Consider the following 27,876-nt stretch of genomic DNA (forward strand, 5'->3'; position numbering starts at 1 on the left):
TTTGATTGATTGCCACCCTTTCTTTGACTTTTCATATATACCAGTTTCCATAAAGCTGTTTTAGTTTTAAATGTACTTTGAAACTCACTGGATATAAGAGAACATTTACATTATTACCATGAATTCTAATGCTAGGCTGAAATGAAGTCTGAGCCAAACAATTAAACTATATTGATGTTTCATATATCCTGCTATCATTTGTAATGCAAAAAGTGATATAAAACATACAGATACAGTAATAGTATTCAGTATTGCCTCAGAAGAGTATAGCTTCAATGGTGCATCCAATTTAATTGATACGCATATATGATTTTAGGTGTGTGAATGGCAGTGGGAAAACCAAATACTAAGTTATGGTGTACCTAAATCCCTCTGTAGGGAATTAATTTCCCTGCTACTTGCATTTCAATTTAATCAGAGATTAGCAAACATAACTTAACATTTATTGATTCCAGGACACACAGATTACATGTATAATTACCATTGCATTAGACAGCAATGGAACCACCAGCTTTTACAGTTGTGGAAACAAGCTGCTTCTCACAGAATCCACTCTATTCATATACCCCAGATATTTATACACATCACTGGAATTTCAACGTCCCTGAAAAAACAAATCAGAGACATTCATGCTCATTTGTTATAACTATTAGTGCAACCCTAAAATGGCCGATGCTTCAGGAAGGAGGAAACTTACCAGGATATCTCTGTTTGCATTTAAATTGTTTTAATTAAAGGTGTTGAATGCTTTATCAGATTTCAGCATTAACGGATCTAAATAAAATATGATTAAAATGTAGCTTGATTTTCCCTATAAACAACACTGTGAGACATTTTAAACAAATGTGAAAGTGTGAGATACATAGATACACATAGGTTGTGCTACATTTGAAGTCCATACTCATACAGTATATTTATGTGATTGAATTAAAATCAGGCTAACTGAAATGGTTTATACATAAAGTCTCACTTCACATTGCCTACACCTCTGTGAGAGTAGAAAATAATAATTCATTTTCATTATGACAATTTGCAGAATGATTTTGGTAAGAATTACATATGGGGTTGGTTTCTAATCAGACTAATTTTAACTTTAATTGTCTGGGACTGAAAGAGCTGCTTTTGTTTCAGTGTTTTTTGTTTATGTTGTGCAAAAATGTAGATGTGACTCATGTGTCTCTTTTCAGAAGTTGATACAAATTACCATACTTGCAGTAAAGTCAATGATATATGTATATATAGCCGCGGGCTTGTAAAACACCCTTTTCCCCCTCTTATAATGAGGTAGGAATGTAATATGTTTTAAGATTGAAAGAGTCTTATAATGCATAATGATGCCCTTGAAGTGAAACACATTTAGGTAGGTAAAATAGGTGATGGATAACTTCTTAGCAGTAAGTCTTTGTCAGGAGCAGCTGCAGTCCTGACAGTTTTTAAGAGTTGCTCATGAGTCTTAATCCTGTAAAAATCATGAAGTGCAGATTACATTTCAGGCAAGATGGATTCAGTTAGATCTCTGCTGGCATCAGCTTGCGCTTAATTAGAGTGATGCTAAGCAGAACTTGAAGCTCTGGTGGCAAAAACTGTCAATAGATGATTGGCTTTATGGAACTGTTGATGGAAAGCTGAGCTCTTTAGCGTTAAGGTTGCATCTGCTTAGAAAATGTGTGCACCTGATGGCATTTAGTGACATCATTGCTGGTGCAGGGTGTCTATGCTTCTTAATGCTAATTGATTTTTGTCAGAATATCTGGATGTAAGCAACATCTTGCATGCTTTCCATTACAAGTAAGGACCCTAAATTGCTTCACAATAATGCCAACACACGCACTTTGGGATGCACAATGAATGAATGTTTATAGGCTGCAAGGGATTCTCCTTCAGCAAATAGCACTTATTCTCCATTGGTTTTCTTTTTGTTTTTTGACATAGTATTGTTGTTTATATAACCAGTATTTAATGGATCTGTTTTTTGAAGGGATGGTTGTTTGTTTATTAGTTGTTTTTGTTTTTTTGTAATTATTTGATAGGAGTTTCATTCCCCCCTCCCCCTATGACATTGAAAACTGCAGGTAGAAAATACATTTGCCATAAAATATGCCTATATGTCTTGATTGTTTGCTTATTACATCTCAAGAGATACCGAGCTAAAAATAATGCTGGACGTTTACCCACATTTGTATTTTCTTTTTCCAGGAAGTAGAAACTCTGTGATGATATCTGTTTTTGTTGTTTATTTGTTTGTTTATTTTTAAATCAGGAGGCTACTTGCCATATTCCTGTCTCATGAGTGGCTGGTTCTGATAATGTGTTGAAGATCAACCATTAGTTTTATTATTAAATCTATTATTTTAATAACAATTACATATTAAGGAGTCTGCTATCAAAACAAACATATTGTAGAGTTTTAGTTTAGAAAAATACACACACATGCATGCACACATGCGGGCGTGCACACACACACACACATATATACAAAGGAACAAAGTAGAAGAAGAAGGAGGAGGAAGAGATGCAGAAAGGGTAATAGTAATAGTAATAGCAGGTACATAACATCTTACATGTCACAGTCATGTAGATTTTGACATGGTATCCTAGCAACTTGACTGTGAGTTTAATAACTTAGGTTTGAAGGCAAAAGAGGAAGCCAGAGGAAGTTTTCTGTGTTTTCTTTAATGAAAAAGACTCAAAACCATGTTTTAAAAAATAACTTAACTTGATCATCTATTATGTATTAATTGGCTGTATTTTATTAAATTAATTGCTGTATTAATTAATTATAAACTATGGTGGATTTTCTTTTGAATATACATTGTTTTTCAAAGGTACATCAAATATGTCATATTGTGAGACTTTAAAATCCCTACAGTTAAATAAGCAAACACTTAAAACAATAAATATTTTTTAAATGAACTAATTTTCATATGACAATTTCATCAACTATTTTGATGTAAGAACCTTTGCCTATACGCTTCTATACAAAACAAAAAGCAGTGTCCAGGTTTTCTTACAGTTGGAGAGCATTAATTGAAGTTAGATCTTGTGACTGATTGGTTTCTTTTTTGATACAGTTCAATAGTGAGTTCAAGCAATAATGACACTGGTCTTTGTCGCACATTAAATCAAATCTTCACCCAACCTACCAATCAGAAATTACAAACCAAGTAATTTATGGCATTTGTATGTTTGACAGAGGCTTCTTGCTTCTATCCATGGATAATGTGCCCTCAAGTATTGGAATTGGCAGATGAGTCAAAGTTTTGATTTAGTGTGGGCCTTTTTCAAATTATTCTCACTCTGAATGTATGTTTGTAAGCCCAGTACATTAAATCTTTGTCACCATGCTGTTTCTTTCCCCCCTTCCAAACAGGACATCGTATATCTGTCTTCCAGGCACGGAAGAGGTTGTACACAGTACACGTTCTGAGTAGAGATTTGCAATTAGTATACCGTATGTCATAGGCATTATGACCCTACTACCAGTCCACTGAGTCATTAATAACAATGAATCCGTGCCAGAAGATAACTTTTCCAAATGAACTTTAGGGGCTCACTGCCCAGGCAGGCAAGGATAGCTAATTGCAGGCTGTCAGCAACTATAAATGCCTGTGTACAGTGTGAAATAAAAAAAACAAAAAAACAATCAATTCAAGGGCAAGTAGAGGATACGTGACAGCAGAACACTTCTGTCTTTTGTAGTCTAGTCTGTTGCAAACACATTTTACTTTAATAGTGAATACTGCAGTCCGTCCTGCAGAGTAACTTTCACATTGCTATGCTGATATGATAGCATTATCCAGTAACTTGAAAATAAATGCCAATGTTGATCAGTTGTTATAGTGCTTATTTGTAGTGTTTGCTGAGTCACCATCACAAATAAATCTGGTATAAATGTATTGTTATAATTTACTATTGGATACAAATGAATTGTATGATTACAGACAATAGCAACATGTAATAAGTACTCAGTTAGATTACAAGAACATTTGAAAGAAAGACAGTTGTGCTTGTCTAATCCATCTCAACTGCATGGCTTCATAGTTTATGCCAGACCTCTGCAACTCTTTGTTTAAAGTGCCTTTCAGATTCAAATGTACAATTACTTAAACTTCTGTCTCCTGGTCTTTGTTTCATTGTTGAGCATGAGGTAATCCCTTGGGCAGATTTTGGGAGGACAATAGAGAAAAACTTTGTAAAATTCAATAATTTATCATCCAGGAAACTTTTTTTTTTCAGTAAAAGAAATCCCAGGACACAGGCAGAAAAACACCCAAATGAGTTCAAAGATGACTATTGAAGCTCACTGAATTGTATACTTTGGAATATGTTATTTTGTTATTAACCTTGAACCAGAATTATTTAGGATTTTGCAATAGAGGAACTTTTATGTATATTACAAATGGACAGTCAAGTTTGTTAATACCTAAACATTTAGCTTTAGTAGTTAATGTAGTCTTCTACTCGTGTGTGTGTATATATTGTAGTATAGTGTTAAATGTAGCACTACTTGGCCGGCTCTGGGAGGATTAATCATGTTATAGCTGCACATGATAAGCAGGATGCCCCCCTATATATATATATATATATATATATATATATATATATATGATAGAATAATATTTTCTGACGGCAAAAATTAAATATAGTTTACAATATACACTGTATTTATTTTGTATATATAACATAGATGTTTTATCCATACAATAACAGAGACCAGACATCTCCTTTAAGTTTGGCACAATACCTATTTTTGTATTAACATCTGGGGATAGTTAACCATTTCACCATTCTGTGCTTCTTCAGTACCTGGTGGTATAGTGCTGTCATATTTTGTTTATGTAGGCCTAAATAATATCCAAACAGTATTAGAATAATAATGTATGATCATTTAAAAATGCAAAGCTTTACATATTTAAAAGGACTTGATTTGTTAACTGTTAACAGAATCTGCTGGGGCTTGACATCACTGATGCGTAACTGAGGTGAACTAGAGTATAGACACAGATGCCAGTTGCCTTTTCTCTCTGCATGATGTGCTTATTAGCATTTTCCATGATGAATAACAATTATATTCAAAACAGCCCTTGAAAAAGATGTCTGTAAGCAGATTGCCAAGTATTGTACAGAAAATGACACATTAGCACAGCAAAAATTTAACAAACACAAATGAAGATCTGAAGAGACAGAGTGAAGGAGATATGGATATTACTTCATCCACTTGTCAGCAATCTTTTCACAGGATATACTGAATGGATTAGTAAACTAGCATGGAACATGAGAACATAAGGTATGAAATGAACAGCTTGATTATTAAAAGGGGCAAAAAAATAAGTTTGTTTCATAGTATTAAACTCATTCCAAGGATTTACATAAAATCATGGATCCAGTTTCTGTGCCTTAAAAAATACAAATTATGTGATTCAGTTAAAAAAATAGGCTTTAAATTTAAATATTTTTCAAGTATGCTGTACAGTGTGTAAGTTAACATGAGTTCTTTCAGTCAAAGTATCTTGTTTAAAATGTGTACTAAAAGTATTTCAATTTGTAAATGGTCTCACTGTCCTGGCTTGGATATGGAAGGTGTTGTTAAGTAGCTAATATATAATCATTGTAGGTTGAAATTCCAGGTAAATACAAGTATATGCATATTAATCCTGTTTTCTTTTCAAACTCATGTCAAACTCCCGATGGGGCTCTTCCTCACTTATTATACTGTATGTGTGTGAGCATGTGCGTGTGTGTATGTTTGGCTGTCATGTCTACCAATTCAACATTACAAAGCTTATCACTTGTGGTTCTGTCAGTGAAATCTATCTTCTTTCATATCTGTGTAATCTACGGTATGTTGGAAAAAAAAATCGACAACAACAGACAAGTATTAATCAACCCAAGAGCACAATTCGTAAAGGTGGTTGGAAATCCCCAATAGCAAGACACATTACAGATGTTCATTGTCTAATTTAAACTTCATTTTTGTTATACAATTGATAGAGTACTTAAACTTTGTAGAGCTGATAACCTCAAACACAATTGATTGCACTATGAATCAAGATGGCTTGTTATTTTAAAACAATGCAACTAGATGGCATACAAAGGTATGACACTTTCTTGTTTTTCTTTGTGAATAAAGTATGATATTGTAATGCCTTGAATTTGCAAACATTGTAGTTTATATATATAGGGGAATGTGTTATAATAGCTATGTATTTATACATGTAGGTGTGTGTAGATATGTATCTATATGTGTACATTTATTATGTGTTCATTTAATATTCTTACCTTTTTGGTATTTGGAGTTTGTTCCTTTCTTTCTGTGGGGAAATTTAAGAACATATGCAGCTATACAGTATATTTGTCAGTCCAGTTTTTTTATCATTTTTTATTTTACATTTTTAGATAATTATAGCTGCTTTCAACTAAAATGACACAAAAAGCCTTAATATTAATTTTAAAATATTTTCATGAGACTGAATATATGTAATAGTTGCTCCATTATAAGAATGCATCATTTTAAATGGCTTTTTATTTAAAAAAAAAAATGATGAATTAAATATGATCGATAAAACATATTAAGCTCTCTTGGCCAGTCCAGTGAGTTCATTTATTCATGCATTGCAATATTGCCTTGATGTGACAACGTCTGATACACAAAATGGAGACCCTGGTGCATTGCCAAGTTTTATGTTAATGTAAAGAAGCTCTTCAGGCAGGAGTTCTGATAGTAAAGTATAGACAGGTCACTGTGTATTTTATTGATTATTTTTATATTTTGTTTGAAATATCTATACTATAAAGAAAGGAACGGAAAGAAATTCAAGTCAGAAATTACACATCTATCTTGTCTGGAAGGTTAGGAAAGTGTGTCCTAGAATTAAGAAAAGAGTATTTGGAGAAATAAGCATGTTTTTCACCCACTTGAGTTAGGAAGTAAGAACAGTTCCCCATGCTGAGCAGAACATTCATTTGCCATGAACTGGGAGTTCCATTCTTGCTCTAGAGGGTATGCTGAAAGGTTAATTAATTACTTGTGCATTTTTAAGTGTGTATGAAGTGTTGGAGAAACTAAACTGGAAGCTATAATCTGCAATCTATATGGAAACACAGGTGCAAGCAACATGATCATCTAAACGCTTGCCTGGAACAAGCACTGATCACAGAATAAGAGGTTACTTCAGTCCATCTATGAAGGTGGTGTTCTTTTTAAAAATTAGGGGATATTATATGATTCGGTCTGATGAATTGTAGTAAGGTCTGAAAATGTATGCTTTCTAACCACCTGAAGCTGAATAATAATTAGAGATTATTTTAGTAGTAACAGTGTATTTTGGGGAATCAAATGAGGAATGTACTAAGTTTGTCTGTCCCTGTTGCACAATGTGAAGTTCTGTTAGAGTGACGAGAACAATTGTTCCTGCACATGAAGAAAACCATGAAAGCAATCGATAGAAAGAGAGAAAATAGAATCAAACGACTAGCCTATTTGTCTGTCAGTTTAGCTTTGATGTCACATTTTGAGTGTGAGATTAGCCTTAGACACCTTTTCGTCTCTCTATTCACAATTTCTACAAGAATAAGGGATAGAATACATTCAGTTTTCAACATCACTCGCCATTTTTGAGAACATGCTGAATGAATGCTCTACTTACGGTGACAGATCAAGTAAAATATATCACATTTCTATTTTTATTTATGTTTGTTGTCATAATACAAATTCATCAATGCCTTAAAATGAGGAAAAATGTAAGCACTACTTACTGTAATGAAAAAATAAATGCCAATTTTACTAATGTATATTACTATACAGTAGCTGTCATTACTGTCAAAGAAAGCCTTTCTTATCATCCTTGGCATCAATCAAAAATTCGAAATAATATACCTGATGGCAGCTTACTATTGAATAGATGAAAGAAATCTCTGTAAAACATGAAGGTGCCACTGAGAGACTCTTCTTGAATTTTCTATTGAAGTTTAAGGGGAGGTTTTCATTTAATCTGGACCGGAGGTGTAGTGGTTGAAAAAAGGTACCGGAGCGGTCCCAATCAGAATTGTTCAACAATACCATGCAGAGGACATTGAAAGGGCAGGCTGCCGCTGAATTGTCCATGGGAAGGGGGTGGGTGGGTGGGTGAGTGGGTGGTGTTCATACGGGGGGCTTCCACATGGGCTCATTGACCCTTTCAAGTGTCACCTAATCAACATTGTTTAAGAATATACAGTAACACCCTCTTTCCATTTCACTATTCCATTTCACATTATCATTATATGGCGATAAAAATGATTTAATTTAATAAACTTCTGCATTTGCCGACTTTTTAAAACTGACAAATATTATACCCCAGATTCCCATCTGCATAATCACTGAAAGAGTAAAGTTTTTTTATTTTCTTCCCATGCCTCTGAACTCCAGATGTTTGGCTATGGACTTTGTTATTTCAGCTGGAGTTTTGTTGTCTTTTCACTATCTGCCTCAGTTGCAGTTGATGTGGAACTATGCAAAGCCGTTGATTTCATTTTTATGTTCCTGCAACTGCAAACTGCAGTTTCCAAAAAGTTTCCAAAATATTGCAGCAAAGATTCCTGATGGGATCGTTTCCAACTACTCGTTGACATTTTGAGCCTGCAAGTTATTTTCATATATTTATGCTACCTTAATTATCACCTCAAATAAACTGCTGTGTATTGCCATCTGAAACTGCCAACCTGATGATTCTATATTCTGATTGGCCAGTACATGATATGGAATAATCTCATAACTGATTTTCATGGGAGACGTTTAATCTAACACAGATATTTTGTGAGATTGCGTGTTTCATTGTGCAGGCACCGCTTGTATGTTTTTGTCATGTTAATAAGTGGCCTTTATTGTTTATTCTCATCATATTATTTCACAGAAAAAAACTGCAAGGAAAATACAATGATTAATAATTTAGAAATTGAGAAACATGGGCTCCACCCTGCTCTGGCTCCACTACACACCTGATCTGGATCCTTGTTCAGTTATTGCTACACAGTATTTTTGCAGTATGAATTTCACAATGACAAATCAGGTTAAGCTATTTCCTGTTTAATACATAATTCTAATTCTTATCTAATTATAATCCCATTCTAATTTATTCCTGATTTTCCCATGATACCTTGCATGAAATAATACTTATATTTAATATTGGGAAATGCCTATTTTCTAGTAACACACCACAAGGTGCCCTGCACTGGAAAAGGGAGCTTTAAAATATCAAGGAGGCTGCCAGGCTGTCCGTGGAGAACACTGATTACTTACTTTCAAAACATCACTTTGATGGAGTGACGTTCACTGCTTTCCAGCGGCCTCCCATTCATCTTTTGTGTTTTGGTGTGATTGATGAGTTGTCTTTTTGGTGTACTTTGAACAGAAAATGCAGAAGAAAACAGATACAATGGCAGCTTTTTCTTGGGGTTGTGGGGTACACAGCCTAAACAGGTTTTTTATGTCAGTCTTCATTGAGCAGTGAATGATTAAGACGGAAAACACGACTGTCAACTGATTTGCTTGAAAGATGTTTTTTTTTTTGTTTTTTTTTAGCAATCATGACAGAGACATATTATTGGGTAGGGGTTGCTGAATTTAGATAAATGTATCTGCAGATTTTATTCAGCCATTCAATATAATAAAATGGAAGATGCAGCTTACCACTAGCAGTTGCACAGCTTTCAGAAACCATCTGTAAACCCCATGGAAAATGTGGATAAAAATAAATCTCACAATGGCTGTGGGTTGCAAAATTTTGGATTTTTTTCAGTTAGAATCAAAACACAGAATAGAGATAGCAAAAAAAAGTAAATTTCTGCACACAGGATCAATTGTGCTGTATGTGTATTTGTTTTTCTCTATATATTCTGAGTTATATGCAATTTATGACAATTGTTATAAAGAAACTGCAGTAAGTGTCACGGTCTCCCCTGCTCCTACCTTAGTTCAGAGGTCTCCCTCTCCAAAATACTAAATCTAATGCTTCTCCTTTCCTCTATCCAGCCCAACCAGTTTCTCCACATTCTTTCCTTCCAGGTGCACCTGTTCTGTCCTCCTCTCTTACCATTGGCTAATCACTCCTTCACCTAGTTCAAACCCTGTCCCCTACATAGTATTTAAACCCCTCTGTTTCCCAGCATAATCCCGAAGTCTTGCATTCTCTCCTGGATCAATTCTAAGCCTTGTTTCTAAACCGTGTTTTTTGACCCCTTGCTTTCCTGTCTCGTTTACCCCTCTCGGATTTCCCCACTAGCCTGTTCGCTCGATCGACTGACCCTGGACTGTCCCTATTTACTCTCTCTCTCGTTATCCCTTGTCGGATAATCTGCATCAACACAACGCCTGCACTTGGATCCTTTCCTTGAGTCCTTGAGGACGTTACAGTAAGATGATTGAGAAAAAAACGAACATAACTTAAACCTAATTAATAAACAACAGATTAATAACAAATAATACTGGTTATTTCCCAATGTTCTGCTTCTGATTTCAGTCACTAGTGCTATAAATAGGCTCATCCATCACTTCAAATGTTATAATATAACTATTGAGATATGGAAAATAAATAGGGTGTTAATGCTTGTAATGTAATGCTTGTGTTTTCTCAACAAATTATTTTCACTTACACATTTTTGCAAAACATTGCTAATCATTGCTAAATTCTTCTTCCTCTTCTTCCTATTATTATTACTACTACTACTACTAATAATAATGGCATGAATAGATACTGACACATATTAGTTTTTCACATATATGTGCAGGACTGAAATATTTACTAAAGCAGAGCTTTGAAGATACAAGCCACCAAAAACCATGCATAGGTTAAAATTCAACCATTTATGCCAGTCTTATTCAGTGATAGCCCTTAGGCTTTTTACGTCAAAGTCCTAGAGATTTCCATAATATTACATAAATAACAAAAATCTAATCTAGTTTGACTATTGTTTTGTTGCAAACCTTAAAAAACTGATAACACACACAGACACATGCACACAAACATAGATAGATAGATAGATAGATTCACTTTCCCGTGGCTTGAGTACCTGTTGGCTTCCTCTTTTGCCTTCAAACCTAAGCTATTAAACTCACAGTGAAGTTGCTAGGATACCATGTCAAAATCTACATGACTGTGACATGTTTTATGTACCTGCTACTAGCATTACTATTACCCTCTTTCTCCTCCTTCTTTTTCTGCTTAATTTTCTTCTTGTCCTCTTCCTCTTTCTATTATTTATGTTATTATAAAGATGTTAAATTGCTAAAAAAAAAGGGAAGGTAGGACATTTCTCTGACAGGCTTACTTTTTTTTTTTTTTCTGTTTGCATCATTTGCATCTCAGTAAATGACACTCAGATTTAGAAAGGCCAAGGTTTGAGTGGCATTTGTAATCAATAACCTTCCTAACCTCAAGGGACTTTAGTTCCCCTTGCTGTCAGTCTTGTAGCAATCACACACAATAAATTTCTCACATAAAATATGGAAATATTTTTTTCATTTTGAATTCTTTGCATTTTATTTCATAGATATTACATAATTGTATTATTTTCATAGTAATTGCTATGGCTATTAAGATTAAGATTTTACTTTTCCATATTGGTTAATATATCAATATAAGTATAACACCATTAGATTTTGTACATATTATTCATTAGATCTGTTTAACATATGGACTCTGATAGAAGTTTGTATTACAGCAATTCAGTCTGCTTTTTAATTCAATTTTACCAGTTATTTCATTATTTTACTTTCCCTATTCATGCTTGATGCCAAATAATAAATATATAGATTTCTGTTTTAATGTTTCATTTATCATAATGCACATTTGTGTTGCTATTGCTTTCTATTTTCGTTACCAGCCTACAATCTTTATTTGTAATCCCAATACAAGATAGATGTCCTCCTATGCCTAGGAGGTTTGCACATTTCTGATTACATGTCACCCCAAATTCCAATTTTCATGCCTTAACTGAGGAATACTTCAAGGTTTCATCTCATGGTATTTGAGGGTGTAAACATATTTTTCCCCTCTTTTTAATCTCAAGTAGCTGAGACGTCAAAATGAGAAATGTTGATTAAATTAGACTTGGCTACATGCACATTTTTACTGCCTACCCGATTTATTTGTGCAGAGGCTGAATACCTGATTTAATAAAATTATTACTTATTACATCAAACCAGGGTTTTCAATTAAATTAATGAAAATTTGTGCATATTATTAAGTAGGACACATACTGATGGTACTGGCCTTAGTTCATCTTGCACATACACTCACCTAAAGGATTATTAGCAACACCATATTAATACTGTGTTTGACCCCTTTCGCCTTCAGAACTGCCTTAATTCTACGTGGCATTGATTCAACAAGGTGCTGAAAGCATTCTTTAGAAATGTTGGCCCATATTGATAGGATAGCATCTTGCAGTTGATGGAGATTTGTGGGATGCACATCCAGGGCACAAAGCTCCCGTTCCACCACATCCCAAAGATGCTCTATTGGGTTGAGATCTGGTGACTGTGGGGGCCAGTTTAGTACAGTGAACTCATTGTCATGTTCAAGAAACCAATTTGAAATGATTCAACCTTTGTGACATGGTGCATTATCCTGCTGGAAGTAGCCATCAGAGGATGGGTACATGGTGGTCATAAAGGGATGGACATGGTCAGAAACAATGCTCAGGTAGGCCGTGGCATTTAAACGATGCCCAATTGGCACTAAGGGGCCTAAAGTGTGCCAAGAAAACATCCCCCACACCATTACACCACCACCACCAGCCTGCACAGTGGTAACAAGGCATGATGGATCCATGTTCTCATTCTGTTTACGCCCAATTCTGACTCTACCATCTGAATGTCTCAACAGAAATCGAGACTCATCAGACCAGGCAACATTTTTCCAGTCTTCAACTGTCCAATTTTGGTGAGCTTGTGCAAATTGTAGCCTCTTTTTCCTATTTGTAGTGGAGATGAGTGGTACCCGGTGGGGTCTTCTGCTGTTGTAGCCCATCCGCCCCAAGGTTGTACATGTTGTGGCTTCACAAATGCTTTGCTGCATACCTCGGTTGTAACGAGTGGTTATTTCAGTCAAAGTTGCTCTTCTATCAGCTTGAATCAGTCGGCCCATTCTCCTCTGACCTCTAGCATCAACAAGGCATTTTCGCCCACAGGACTGCCGCATACTGGATGTTTTTCCCTTTTCACACCATTCTTTGTAAACCCTAGAAATGGTTGTGCGTGAAAATCCCAGTAACTGAGCAGATTGTGAAATACTCAGACCGGCCCGTCTGGCACCAACAACCATGCCACGCTCAAAATTGCTTAAATCACCTTTCTTTCCCATTCAGACATTCAGTTTGGAGTTCAGGAGATTGTCTTGACCAGGACCACACCCCTAAATGCATTGAAGCAACTGCCATGTGATTGGTTGGTTAGATAATTGCATTAATGAGAAATTGAACAGGTGTTCCTAATAATCCTTTAGGTGAGTGTATATACAGTACTGTGCAAAAGTTTTAGGCAGGTGTACAAAAATGTTGTGAAGTAAGAATGCTTTCAAAAATAGACATGTTAATAGATTATATTTATCAATTAACTAAATGCAAAGTGACTGAGCAGAAGAAAAATCAAAATCAAATCCATATTTGGTGTGACCACCCTTTGCCTTCATAACAGCATCAATTCTTCTAGGTACACTTGCACACAGTCAGGGATTTTGTAGGCATATAGTCAGGTGTATGATTAAACAATTATACCAAACAGGTGCTAATGATCATCAATTCAATATGTAGGTTGAAACACAATCATGAACTGAAACAGAAACAGCTGTGTAGGAGGAATAAAACTGGGTGAGGAACAGCAAAACTCAGCTAACAAGGTGAGGCTGCTGAAGACAGTTTACTGTCAAAAGTCATACACCATGGCAAGACTGAGCACAGCAACAAGACACAAGGTAGTTCTACTGCATCAGCAAGGTCTCTCCCAGGCAGACATTTCAAGGCAGATGGGTTTCCAGATGTGCTGTCCAAGCTCTTTTGAAGAAGCACAAAGAAACGGGCAATGTTGAGGACTGTAGACGCAGTGGTCAGCATGAAAACTTACTGCAGCAGATGAAAGACACATAATTTTTACTCAGCTCAGAAATGGCAGAAAACAGTGGGACCCTGGTACACCCATCTACTGTCTGGAGAAGTCTGGTCAGTAGTGGCCTTCATGGAAGACTTGCAGCCAAAAATCCATACCTCTGATGTGGAAACAAGGCCAAGCACGAAAGCGCGAAGGTTCGCATAGTGGCGCATGAAAACACAGGAACTGGGGTGCAGAAAAATGGCAGCAGCTGCTCTGGACTGATGAGTCAAAATTTGAAATATTTGGCTGTAGCAGAAGGCAGTTTGTTCACTGAAGGACTGGAGAGCGGTACACAAATGAGTGTCTGCAGGCAACAGTGGAGCATGGTGGAGGTTTCTTGCAAGTTTGGGGCTGCATTTCTGTAAATGGAGTTGGGGATTTGGTCAGAATTAATGGTCTCCTCAATGCTGAGAAGTACAGGCAGATACTTATCCATCATGCAATACCATCAGGGAGGCATCTGATTGGCCCCAAATTTATTCTGCAGCATGACAACAACCCCAAACATACAATGACAGTCATTAAGAACTATCTTCAGCATAAAGAAGAACAAGGAGTCCTGGTATGGCCCCCACAGAGCCCTAATCTCAACATCATCAAGTCTGTCTGGGATTACATGAAGAGAGAGAAGCAACTGAGGCTGCCTAAATCCACAGAAGAACTGTGGTTAGTTCCCCAAGATGTTTGGGCCAACCTACCTGCCGAGTTCCTTCACAAACTGTGTGCAAGTGTACCTAGAAGAACTGATGCTGTTTTGAAGGCAAAGGGTGGTCACACCAAATTAGGGATGCTCATTTTTATATTTTTTTTCTTACCGATAACCGACGTTCGTTAACAACCATTAACCGTTAACCGACGGTTAACAAGATTAAAATATAGAATGGACGAGTGTCTGTGACCCATTTAAAAAAATAGCAATACAACAAATGATTTTTTCATAAGGGGTTAATTTTTAAATAGCAGCATAAACAACAACAGAACAAAAGCAGATTAACAAAACGAAAACACATTGAGTACAAGAGTGCCAAGAGCGCTGGCTGTAGGCTAACAAAAAACTCCTTCTCCTCCGCTCTCGGCTAATTAATCATCAAAAACAACCAACAGGTTTAAGAAAATGGAAACTTGTAGTCGCATTTTTCAGACCTCAAAATAAAATAAACAGGGCAGGCCTACCTCAGTCCTCAGCATTGTGGACTGCTTGTCTACTGGTTTTTATTCAGAAATAGCAACATGTCGACATGTTATGGGGTTAGTCTGGTGTGCAGTCTGTTAACTGTGAGACCCGCGGCGCAGAATACCCACTCAGATGGTAACGATGTCCCAGGAATGCAGAGGTAGCGCCTCGCTAGAGTGGCCAAGCCTTAGGAAGCGTGTCTGATTAGCTTTCCACGAGTCAAGAGGACTAGTATTCAATGAGGGGGGATTGTCTCTCATATAGGTGTCCACCTCTGACTCTGGGACATTAGCTTGTTGAGGGGTGCTGTAGTCGACTCCCAGGAGCAACATCATGGCATTTCCCTGGACTCCAGCCTGGGCAGCAGACACCGCTGTCTCATCATCTCCCCTCATAGCACCAGCTGTCTCGTCTCCCCCAGTAGCACCAGTGCCAGGCTCATCATCATCATCAGTGGCCACTTCCACAGTAGCACAGATTTCTATAAGTTTTTGTTTTGCGGATATTTTCTCCCTTTGTGCAAACAAACGGAGATGTTTATGGCAAGGGTCCAAGACAGAGGCGATCACCAACTCATCCGTGTCAACCTGTGGTAAACAATATAGCCTAATTAATTTCCCTCTTAATTCATAACAGAACAGGCTATTGTGTCAATGATAGTAATAGGCTAATAGTAACAATACACACTAGGGCTAATAATAATAATAATACTATTTGAATAGTTCCTAGGCTATTTTAAAAATACACTTAGGCATATATTAACCCTATAAATGAAATAGCATACCCCCATGTGGCCACTCAAGAACTGCTGAACCTTTGCCTTGAACTCTGTCACTCTTCAGCTCTCATCAGGTGTGTGTTTAGGAGCCTGAAAGTGATGGGGTAGATGTTGGAAACGGACACGTCCTTTTCTGTGGACATGACGGTGGTTGCAAATTTTAAAGTCTCCAACACAGGTGCAATCGCCTCCATTATTTGCCAGTATTCGTCTAGGATGTCTATTCGGTCGGACAGAATAACTGTAACTGCCCACCATTGTTCAAGAAGTCTTCCGAACATGTCGCACAGCGAGTTCCATCTAGTTTTGCATGACTGGATGAGCTGGTGTTTCAGAAGTTTCATTTGTTCTTGTTTGGCCTCCAGTGCCTTGCATGCAGGGGTACTGCAACTAAGTCCCAGTTCACCCATCCGGGACAGTTAGCAGCCATGATGTTGCCACGATGTTGCGTGCATAGTCGTGGACACATGCAGACACTTTCCCGGTAAGTCCCCAAGTCTCCACCGCATCAATTAGTTTAGCTGTGAGGTTGTCAGCTGTGTGTCTGCCTGGCATACTTTGTCTTAGTAGGATGGCCGATTTAACCTGCCAGTCCTCATCGATATAGTGGCATGTAATTGTCACGTAGCTCTCCGTTGTGAGCGCTGTCCAGCAGTCGGTCGTAATAGCATCCTTGAGTAAGCTTGAGTAAGCATCCTTCCGGCGCTTACTCAAGACACATCTTTTCAGACAGTACTTGTAATATTAGTCCTTTTAATCCCCGTTAGATAGCACTTCACACCATTTTATCATGCTTCTTGCATTACTAATACTTGTATTGTTTGATTTTCCCCCTTGCTCCCTTTCCCATAGCACTTGATTGTGACCTTACATCTTGACAGCACTTAGCTTTTACTTTCCAGGATGTATGACCTCACTTACTGTACTTGCCTGTCTAAGTTGGAAGTTGTAAAATGTATTATATTTTGAATTGCTCTATTTAATGTAAATTTGAATTTGTAATGTTTGATGCCTTGTACTTAAACTGTATTCTTGCACTTTGTATTGCACTTATGTTGTAAGTCGCCCTGGATAAGGGCATCTGACAAGAAATAAAAATAATAATACAAAAATAATAAAAGAGCCATGAACGTAGTGCTAGCAAGTTGCATTTTAAGCTCTTTTTTTTCTCTGCAAAATGGCCTTCAATTCGACGGGTAATAGTCGGCCTTGATGGGATTTGGTAATTAGGCTCAATATAGCCCAGTAGCTCCTGAAAACCCTTGCCACAGACCAAGCTGATGGGCAAAATGTCTTTTTCCACCATTGAAAAGATTCTTGAGTTATCTCCTCAGACTGCCGCACATTGCATCTTCTCCCTTCTAACATGGAGGGCAGTTTGTTGTCCTCCATCACCCGATGCCGGATGTTTGCTTCACAAGTGGTATTGCATTGTGCTTGTACTACTGCTATATTTCAATACTGCATTGCATTTCTTACAAATAACCTTGTCGTCCTTCAGGTCGAAATGGTCCCACACAGTACTTCTTTTAGCTGGCTTCATTTTGCTCATACTCAGCGAAATTTGGCTGTAGGCATGTGTGGTTAATTGTACATGTCTCCATGCCCCCATGAGTTGACTGATATATTTTTAACTGTTTATCCGATAGTATTAACCGGTAAACATTCGTATTGTCGGTTAATGGTTACATGGTTAATTATGAGCATCCCTACACCAAATATTGGTTTGATGTAGATTGTTCTTCTGTTCACTCACTTTGCATTTAGTTAATTGATAAATATAATCTATTAACATGTCTATTTTTGAAAGCATTCTTACTTTATAGCATTTTTTCACACCTGCCTAAAACTATTGCACATTACTGTATATGAAATGCAGTTCTTAAATCTCATGATTGAGGGATAACTGACAATTAAATCGGCAAGGTTATGTTCAGGTATAGGAAATGTACAGATATGATAAAGTTTTTCCTATACTGGAAGCTGTTCAGTTGATTTGACACAAAGGTAAATTACTGAAAGTGTATTGCAATGCATATTTCATTATCACATTTTTAACCCAAATGAAAAATTTAATTCACTGCAAAATCCTGCTGCCATCTATTTTCCTGTGATGATGATGATGATAATGATTATTTAATAATATTTCTTAATAATAACCATCATCATCATCCTTATAATAAAATATTTGAGACTTGGAGCCAGATCAAATCAAGACTTTGACCCACCCGCTAATAGAAAAATACAGAACTGTAGTCAGTTGCGGCTTCATTTTTTGTAAGATGACACTTTCTTCTAATCATAAATGTAACTGCTATGATGTACAGGTTTGTAGTTTGCTATCAGTGGGTGGGTTTAATCCAGCCCCTGGTGTAAAATCTCATGAAATGGTTTAATATAATTACATGTACCTTATGATGCTACCAGAAAATAAAATTTCCATATGATCCCACAGTTAATCTTGCCATTTTACCATTTTCATTTTTTTCATGCCATGATTGAATCATGATATGATAGTCCATGCAAATGCATGATATAAGATTCATGCAAAGGGGAATAACATTCACATCACCTTGAGTTAAGTGATACATACCTAATGCATAAAGCAGTAGTTGTCTCTAACTTCTAAAGGACTCTAAGCAAGATAAAAATACTTAGCTGATATAGAATAGTAAAGTGGTGGGCAGCACTGATATTCTGACTTATCAATGAGAAAGACATCTCTTGAATGATGTTGTCAGGCAGACCAGAAACTTATGTATAAGGTTTGTACTCCATGTCAAAGACTTGTACTTATCCCACAATCCATTTATTACACAGCTTTCAAGAAAGGGCAAGCATTAATAATGCAGAAGTCTAGTCTCTGTAGTAATTGTCCCTGTAGAGATATCTTAAATTGTTTGGATTTGATTGAATGTGATCTTGTTTTTATATTGTTGTCCCTCTAGAACCCCCACTCTAAATGCCAGAATCAGCTCTAAGACCACATTGCATTATCTACTCATCAACAAGTACATGACAAACAGTGAACTTTAAAATATAATTGGAGTTATTAGTTGGTTGTGTTCAATAGCACTGTAATGACTCTCTATGGGGATTATGGGGCCACTCATAGTCAGATAACACTTGCTTGCAGACGTACCAGTCTATGATCAAAGTGAAATTAAAAAGAAAATTATACTTGTACACAAATGATTACTTGCGTAATTAAATCCTGATAAAGATGTTTATGATATTAAATACAGTTAAATTGTTACTTATACTGTGGCTCTCATAAAAGACCAGAGATATCACAGGCTTCATATCTGCTGGAGATCAAAGAACTGTCATAAATCTACATGTAATTAAAATCTTAATTTTTGACATGCTGGTGCACACGTTTCAGGTTCAAATCATAGCAGTTGGTCCATCAAATTTAACTTTACATTCTAAATGCAGATAAGTGACACCTCCAAAATGTGGCAGGATTATTCACTGAGCAATGATCTCCAAAATCAGCTGAGTGTGTACAAATGTAAAAATTACTCTTTCACCCTCTTTGCATTAGTTCTCCACTAAAATTATAACTGCAGCAGCAAACATTAGACTGACTGTCTTTACACTGTAAACTCAAAGGCAACACCAAGCTAAAGCCATGAAGGAAGAAAATACTAATACAAAACATGGCTATTGAAGTCTGTACTTACATGCCCGGTGGAATAGTACAAACAAAATACGTGTCACAAGCAAACTATATGGGTTTAAGTTTCTCATGATGATGCTGTCTCACACAGTTAAATTCCTCTCATCTCACACTGAGAGAAATAAACTTTTGCTCACAAGCACTAAGCTTTGTCAGATCATTTTCAAAAATTCTTATTACATTTGTTAAATTGTATATCCTTATGGAATTGTTATTAGCCTTATGGAAATCATAAAGTTGACATGGCAAATACATATATTGTTTAACCACTCTAGTACTAAAGCTTAAAGCTGGAAAAAGTTTGCTGTTGTAACAAGATATTCTTGTCATCCTTTTCTTTAAATAATAATAATGAAAATCTACCCATATGAAAATACTTGAATGGTCATTTTCAACTTGCTGAGTAAGAAACTGTTTCAAAACCCCTTTTTTATTTTAATACATGGTTAAAGCTATTGACACTACAGCACATGGTATTACTTTATAACTTCTGCTAATTTTAAACACTGAACATTGAAAGATGTCTCATTTCTTGCAGGTTGTCTGGAGTGAATGTACCTTCGCCTATTGTTAGCAACAAGAACTGGCTGAGGCTACATTTTGTAACTGATAGCAACCATCGTTACAGAGGATTCAGTGCTCAGTATCAAGGTAAGTGCTCATACTTTTAATGAACAACTTATTTCTAACAAGTGTAAATATTCCCCAAAAATAGGGGGGGGGGCGGGGAGTAAAAACAGAAAGGTAATGTAAATGTAGCTTTGATCTTTTAGAGTACTACTTGTGACTAAGGTGGTTAATACAGTGAATGGTCAATTTGATTTAGCTTAAGAGAGCTAAGTCTGCCTGAATGTTGACAGATTAAATGTACTTAAATTGCATTGTTTCCTGCAGGTTTGTAAGTGATGTATTTGTTCACTTTATGTCTGTGGCACAATTTTGAAGTTTGTGAATCCGATGAGTTACCATTCTGCCTTTTGTTTTTGTTTTTGGTATCAATTTTCAATTGAGAATAAGAGCCAGATATTATAAATACATTTCTTTCAAGCTAACTGAAGTATAAGAAGCAAATTTCCTTGCTAAATGCGAAATTCAAATGTGTATTACACATTTCTTGTAAAGGTTTACACGAAATGTGTATTACACATTTCTTGTAAAGGTTTACACCTGGATGCATCTTAACAGATGGACACATTTCAGACTTCTGTCGTCAAAGACTAGAGCATTATTTTTTGGATTTGTGGTAAGATTCACAAAACTAAAGAAAAAACCTTTTACAATATTTTGAATGACAAATGTCTCTTAAGGAATCTTGCTACATAAATGCCATATCATATATTATGATATGCCTCATAAATGATCAATAGAGATTTTGACCAAATTACACATAAGAGGCATGTTAAGTGTGATCATGATGATGATATTCTGCAAACAAACATCGAATCCAGCATGATGGTTTATCTCTATCTGTATTGAAAGGGGGAAAACTAAAATAAAGTATCTGGCTCTTAGCTCCTATTTCAGAAGTCAGAAGAAAATATAAATCATAAGAATGCATTCAAAAATATGCCTTGAACTGTGTGTGTATGTGTCTGTGTGTTTGTGAAATCACTCTTATGCACATTTACCATAAGCTTAAATTATGCTGTATTCACAATGAGACCAATCTTAGACTGTGGAAGGTTTGGGTGTAATGTGAAAAGTTTGCCTACCCTTACAAAATTTGTTTCTTTCTGATCATAAAACTAACATGTTGGTTTTAGCAAACAGCTTATGATACAATGTTGTATGAATAGCACTTTTATTCTGAGAGACATCCTTTTGTATATATTTTTTACTGTTTTAAAAGAATGATTGAAAAAATTAACCTAGTAAAATACCCACTGAATAATATGCAGTTGAACTTTAGGAAATGCAGTATTGAAAGGAAAGACACTGGCATATTTATAAAATGTAACTGATAAGGATCTTACTTGACATGGAAAGGCAGCTTAGAAAGGGGATATGTTCTCAAAACCTCCAGGATTGTAGGCAATTATTGAAAGAAAGTAAATATATATATTGATGTAGGATATATATATATATATATATATATATATATATATATATATATATATTCTACATCAATCTTTTTTTCTTTCTCAGAAGACCTATAGATTAAATAGTATACATTTTAATACCTATTGAGAAACTGAAACCCTGTTTAAATTACTTTTAATTGAGATATATACCATATACATACAGAAAATACATAATATTTATTTGTATGCCGGGGGCTAGATTTTAATGATCTTCATGCTAGTGCTAGTCGATGCTATTAAGACACTACTAATGATGTCTTCTACCTGTCAGTTTTGTTTTCAGTGTAGTTACTTCTGGCAACCTTAATACTGGCCTCTACAGCCTCTCTTAATGTCTTAGAGGTGTTATTCTTAACCTCAACTCGTCACGCTGTACTCAAAATCTATAATAAGAATAATAAGAATAAGCATAAATCAGCAAAAAAATTAACATCTAAATTTAACTCTTTAGTAAGCTTTTTTTAACTCTTTTGTAAGTAATTCGGTCAAAATGCTACATCAATGCTATTATTTTTAGAGTCCTTAAAAATTGAATAAAGATAATATTTATCCAGAGACCTGTCAGATTATAGGTATAGTGTATGTTAGGATGGCAGGGAGGTTATAGCAAAATTAACACACTGGTAAATCAGAGGCATTCTTCATCACATCATATTATATTTGCAGAAAATGTCTGACGAAAAGGCCTTTTACAGCGCTGTATAGGGTACATAGTTGTTCTACCTTGTTCAGTATTCCATCTACCTTTCTTCTTTGATTAACTAAGCCAAGTATAAAATATGAGTCTCCAGTTCATTCTTTAAAACCCCTATGCTTGCAGTGCAGGTGGGGTCCTATACCCAGACATTGCTTGTTTGAGTTAGTTTGTTTGAGTGCTGCTGAGGTCGGGTGGGCTTGACGTTATCCAGGATTGCCTTGGCTTGCTGCACAACAGTGACCCCAGTGAACTGAGTCCACAGTGTTATCAGCTGCATAAGTCCTTTCTACAGCTCTAGACATGAATGCATTGCTGTTGCACTGTGGACTCGCAGTGTGAAATTAAAGGTTTCAGCGGAAGCATATATCTTTCAGCATAAGGCTTATGGAGGTGAAATGATTAATAATTAGCAAATATGGTGGTTATAATGTGTGAAAATTGTCTATTCCATTTTTTGTTTTAGAATGAAAAGGAAACCTACTTCTGAGATAATAGGAACTGCTTTTTTCCACTGGTAGGCAGTTCAGACCACATTTATTTTTCAACACCTTCATGTCTACATAATTAAAATAGGAATGCCATGTCTGTCGTGGGGAATCCTGTGAACAACAATGATAATAAAGCTGCTGTGCTGATATTAATAATGACTCTGAGTGGTATTAGTGGTTTAACACCAACTGGCACTAATACAGAGCAATGGCAAGTTTAATTAAAATCTGATGTGGTTCAGACTGCATCATAAAGGTTAGTGTTAGAATTTATTTAATAGTTTAAATCATTAAAATAGAGCATCTTGTGTAAAATAGATACATAAAGCATTAGAGGCACTGAAATGTTATGTTTCACACTGTCATTTAAAAATTGATTTTCTTTTATTGTTCTCTTTTAATCCTAAGCGGGGTGCAGGAAGCAGATCATGCACCAACACGTAACACGGGAGCAGTTGTCACCTATTAGCGCAGCTAATGCAGGACAACAGCAGGCTCTACCATGACCATCAAACCATAAACATTGCAGTGTGCAGGAAAACCGTTCATGCACTCTTCTCATAACATGGGAGCACTGGCCGCTTGCTCCACTAGCCCAGCTCCAGCTAGGAGTGAGGCCACACCAGCTCTACAATGTTGTACAAATGAACTATATACACCACGGGGCGCAGGAATGAACTCATGCGTCACCCGTGGAACAAAGGAGCAGTTGACGCCTGCTGGTTAGAACGGTTAACGCAGGGCAACATGAGCTCTACTGTGTTGACAAATTAACTATATACACAGTGGAACATGAGAGCCTGCTCACATACTTACCGCTGAGGACAGCAGCAGTGGACTCTTGCTCTATGGCACACAGCCAGAGCGGCCACAGACCAGCTGACCAAGGAACTATGTACACAGCGAGGCAGTGAGAACAACTCGAGTGCCATCAGCTGGGAACAGTGGCAGTGAGCTCCATTCTAGACAAGCAATCGGATAATATATGGCACTATATTAACACGATTATTATTTTTAAATGCTCTATTTGTGATCTGAAACTGAAACTGAAAGCGTAGCCGGAGCTCTGGTGTGCGGATGGACAGGATCAAAATTAGCTATAAATATAACTTATAAAACACACAATAGAGACAGAGATGTAGTGAACAGTGGTGAACAAAACTATTAGTGAAGCCAGCCAGCCGAAATACACCGTTTTTAAGATCTAATGCAACACACAGACACAGAAATACTGTTTTATTAGAATAAGTATTTTACATTTTACAAATAAAAACATACAAAAATTGATTGATAAAAATTGTATTAAGATACAATTCTAAAATAATTTCTAAAACTTTAAAATCTTAAGGTGATTAGAAACCGAAATACAAAGTGAATTCAAAACAAAATGCATTAAAGCAATCAAAACAATTAAATGTGTTAAAGTGGCAATCTGCCAAAAGAACAACAACCAAACAAAACAGTCTAATACATTGAAATTAACAGGAAATGCATCAGATAAAACAAAAACAAAACATCAAAGAAACAAAACTAAAACAATCTGATGCATTTAAAAGGAATAAGAGAATGGTCAATGTATTAGACAGAAACAAAACAAAACCACCAGTCAACCAAAACAAAGAAACAAGTGCATTTTAACAACAATTAAATTAATTAAAAACAATTAAAATTGTTTTAAAAAAACAATAATTTATCAGAAAGAGAATAAAAGCACTTGGACTCAGGCTCCAGCAGGGGGAGTATCCGTCCCCAGAGGTGATATCCCATCATGGGATTCTAAGCTCCCCCAGATCCTGGATCTTCCAGTTCTTCAAGGCTTCCTCCTTGCCCCTCTGGTGGATCTCCAGATTGACATGATCTCTCACTACGACCATGTTCCTCTGTGTAATGACTTTTGGGTCTAGCTCCTGCTTATTGAACAGACAGATGTTCTGTCCCTCGCACAGGGCCTGTTTCACCACACTGACGACACACCACCAGCACCTCAGGGTTGATGTTGTTAGACCCCTGGCTGGTCTGTACAGGATCTGCTGGGCAGTCGTCTGCGCAGGTATGGCAAACCTGTGGAGGAACGACAGAACAAGAGCCAGACCCTGCAATCGCAGGGGCATTCCTTATATGAGGCCTCTGTCTCCCTTCCCAGGCAGCCCTTGTAGGGGCAGGTGTCAAACAAGGCTAAACCCCTTCTGTACATGAACACTCGAGTGGGTAGACACCGACTCACAGCCCTCCAGGAGACATCTTTCTGTGTATTTGTGAGGCATCACAGACACAGAAAGCTCATGTTCTCGGGTCCAGTGAATTGGCAAGAGGACGAACCTGCGCTGATGTCACGTTTTATATAACAGGAAGTGGAAGGGACCTGTTCTGAGTGATGAGCGCAGGGGCCAATGGCAGCTTTGATAGAGTGATGTTTTCGATCGGTTTCTTGCTGAAGTGTGCAGAAACCCCTCCCCCTCAGGAAGTGCTTCCGACTTGAAAGATAACTGTCACTAACACACAGTTCTTGTATTCAGCTTTTTCTGATTACTAACTAAATGCTGCATTACTATCCATGACATTTTACTGAATGATTACTCTGTCATACTTAATGGAAGCTGATTCAGTTTTTAGAATGACTGCGGCACAAATTATTGCATAGGACTTGCACTTAGTATTGCATTTGGTTAATATGTATTGCATTTTGGACACTATTATAAGTCCTTTTAGTTTAATGACTGATTTTCCAATTTGCATTTTTAAGTTCTTTAGCAAGAAATATAATATGTCCATCGTTACATCAAAGGGTATGGGTATGAGAGTAAAATTTATCTTGCTGCAAATACACACTTCCTTGAGGGATCAAGAGACCATGATGTGTAAATTGCTTCCATGGACATGAAAACAGGCTTTTATGTAGCCTTTACTTTTATGATGATTGCAGTCATCCTAAATGGCACAGCATCTTTACTGGCAAATTAAATAATGTTCTTGTTACCCTAATCATACACCTTGGTCCATCCATGACGTCATTTTATATTTCTTATTTGGTGAGGAAATGTCTGTTACCCTATACATTGATAATGTCTATCAGAATACACAGGATGCTGAAAAAAACGAGAAAGCAATATTAATTTTGACCTGCACTTTGGCACAATATGACGTTAAAAGGTCTTGTGTAATGAAAATGGCGAATTAAATAAAAACATACCCATAAGATACATTGTTTTCTTTATAAACAGAACGACGCTACCAATCTGGGCTAAATAAACAATACAATAATTCATGACACCATATATTTTTTGGAGTTTCAGCTCAGAAAGCAGCTATCCAGGAAGAAAACCCACTTGTGCACGAATGTATCGGTCTGCCACAGTACAACAACTGTATCATGAATAGTGCAGTAGATGGCAGCACTTGTAACAAACATATGTATGAAGTAAGCTGATGACTTGAGCAGGAATTCTGAAGGCTATAAGACTGCTCTACACAGAAAATTGTCATCAAAAATGTACATAAATGTGACACTGCATTCTCTACTGTCACATCCTTTAACTGTGCATGTACCTTTCTCAAGCTTGAATTAATGTAAAATTGCAAGCAATATCTTATATGATGACATAGTACACATACACAAATATTATTATTATTATTATTATTATTATTATTATTATTATTATTATAAATAAATGGAAAAATACTTAAGTGATAATAAATCTCTGTAGTCCATATAACCATATACAATTGAATTGCTACATACATTCCTTATTTTATAGAATTCAGAAAAGATTCACTCTAGTTTTCTTTTCTTTTTTTTTTGTTTGACCTAAATTATGGGAGTGTGGATGTCTTTTAGGAAATTCCAACCAATGGAAAAATAGAACATTACCAGTACAAAACTATTTGAACATTTTGTTGCATTGTGTTGTTTGGAATCTCTGACAAAAAGCAAAATAGTCAGAGCACTAGACTAATGCCAGGGTATGAGCTCCACAACTTCACTTCACTTTTGGTAATCACCTTGCAGACATAGTGCTTGTGTATGGTATTTCTTCAGCATGGTGGCAAAAGCCAGACAACCAAGCCATTAGTAAAACATAACATAAAACAGTACAATGTTGACTAAGGGCCCTATTGAATAAGAAATGTTTTCATGCTATCATTGCGGAAAGTTGCAATAAAGTCGCAGCTCTGTGAACAGGGAGGAGACATGCTTTGCCGTTGTGGTTTCCAAAATGGGCAGGCAACAAGAAAGCCAATGCTAGCCAATCAAGCTAAAACAGAGGGTGGGAGTTGCAATAGTCTCAGTCAGAGAACAGAGACATAAATACAAACATTTACCAACCTGTGTTAACTATGAATACGTGGTGCATAATGGTCTAATTTGTGTTTCAGTTTAAGTGGATAATTAAATGATATACTATAATACTATTATGACTACTACTAATACACAGACATGAGTACAAGTCAAATAACAAATACATTAAAATGACACACTGATGCAGAAACATAATTAATATAAAATATCATGCAAAAGCAATATATTTTTCCAGTGTACACCTTTACTCCAGTTACTGTAAGCATTCTATATTTTCACTGTACATACATGGAGGTGTGTAGATGTGTTTAAGTTGTATTTATTTTACATTTGCCAAATGTACTTTGTTTATTATTATTATTATTATTATTATTATTATTATTATTAGTAGTAGTAGTAGTAGTAGTAGTAGTAGTATTATTAGTATTATTATTATTATTATGTATTTCTTAGCAGACACCCTTGTCCAGGGTGACTTACAAAATATAAGCGCAATACAAAGTGTAATAATACAGTGTAATTCAAGGCACAATTTTACAAATTCACAGTTTACA

General features: G+C 36.2%; 1 protein-coding gene and 1 pseudogene across 1 annotated transcript in view; one reads left to right on the top strand and one right to left on the bottom strand.

Annotated features, from left to right (window-relative positions):
• The window catches only part of csmd1a (CUB and Sushi multiple domains 1a), a 148,936-nt gene extending 124,957 nt beyond the window's left edge, over positions 1–23,979 (top strand). The window contains exons 4-5 of the mRNA XM_066714577.1: positions 20,298–20,410; positions 23,885–23,979. Coding sequence (XP_066570674.1) covers positions 20,298–20,410; positions 23,885–23,979 — 208 coding nt within the window. The remainder of the gene's footprint in view (positions 1–20,297; positions 20,411–23,884) is intronic.
• LOC136759651 (E3 SUMO-protein ligase ZBED1-like) lies at positions 15,428–17,620 on the bottom strand (annotated as a pseudogene).
• Positions 23,980–27,876: the final 3,897 nt, after the last annotated feature.

This window comes from Amia ocellicauda, chromosome 10, assembly GCF_036373705.1.
Source record: "Amia ocellicauda isolate fAmiCal2 chromosome 10, fAmiCal2.hap1, whole genome shotgun sequence".
Classification (NCBI taxonomy): Eukaryota; Metazoa; Chordata; class Actinopteri; order Amiiformes; family Amiidae; genus Amia; species Amia ocellicauda.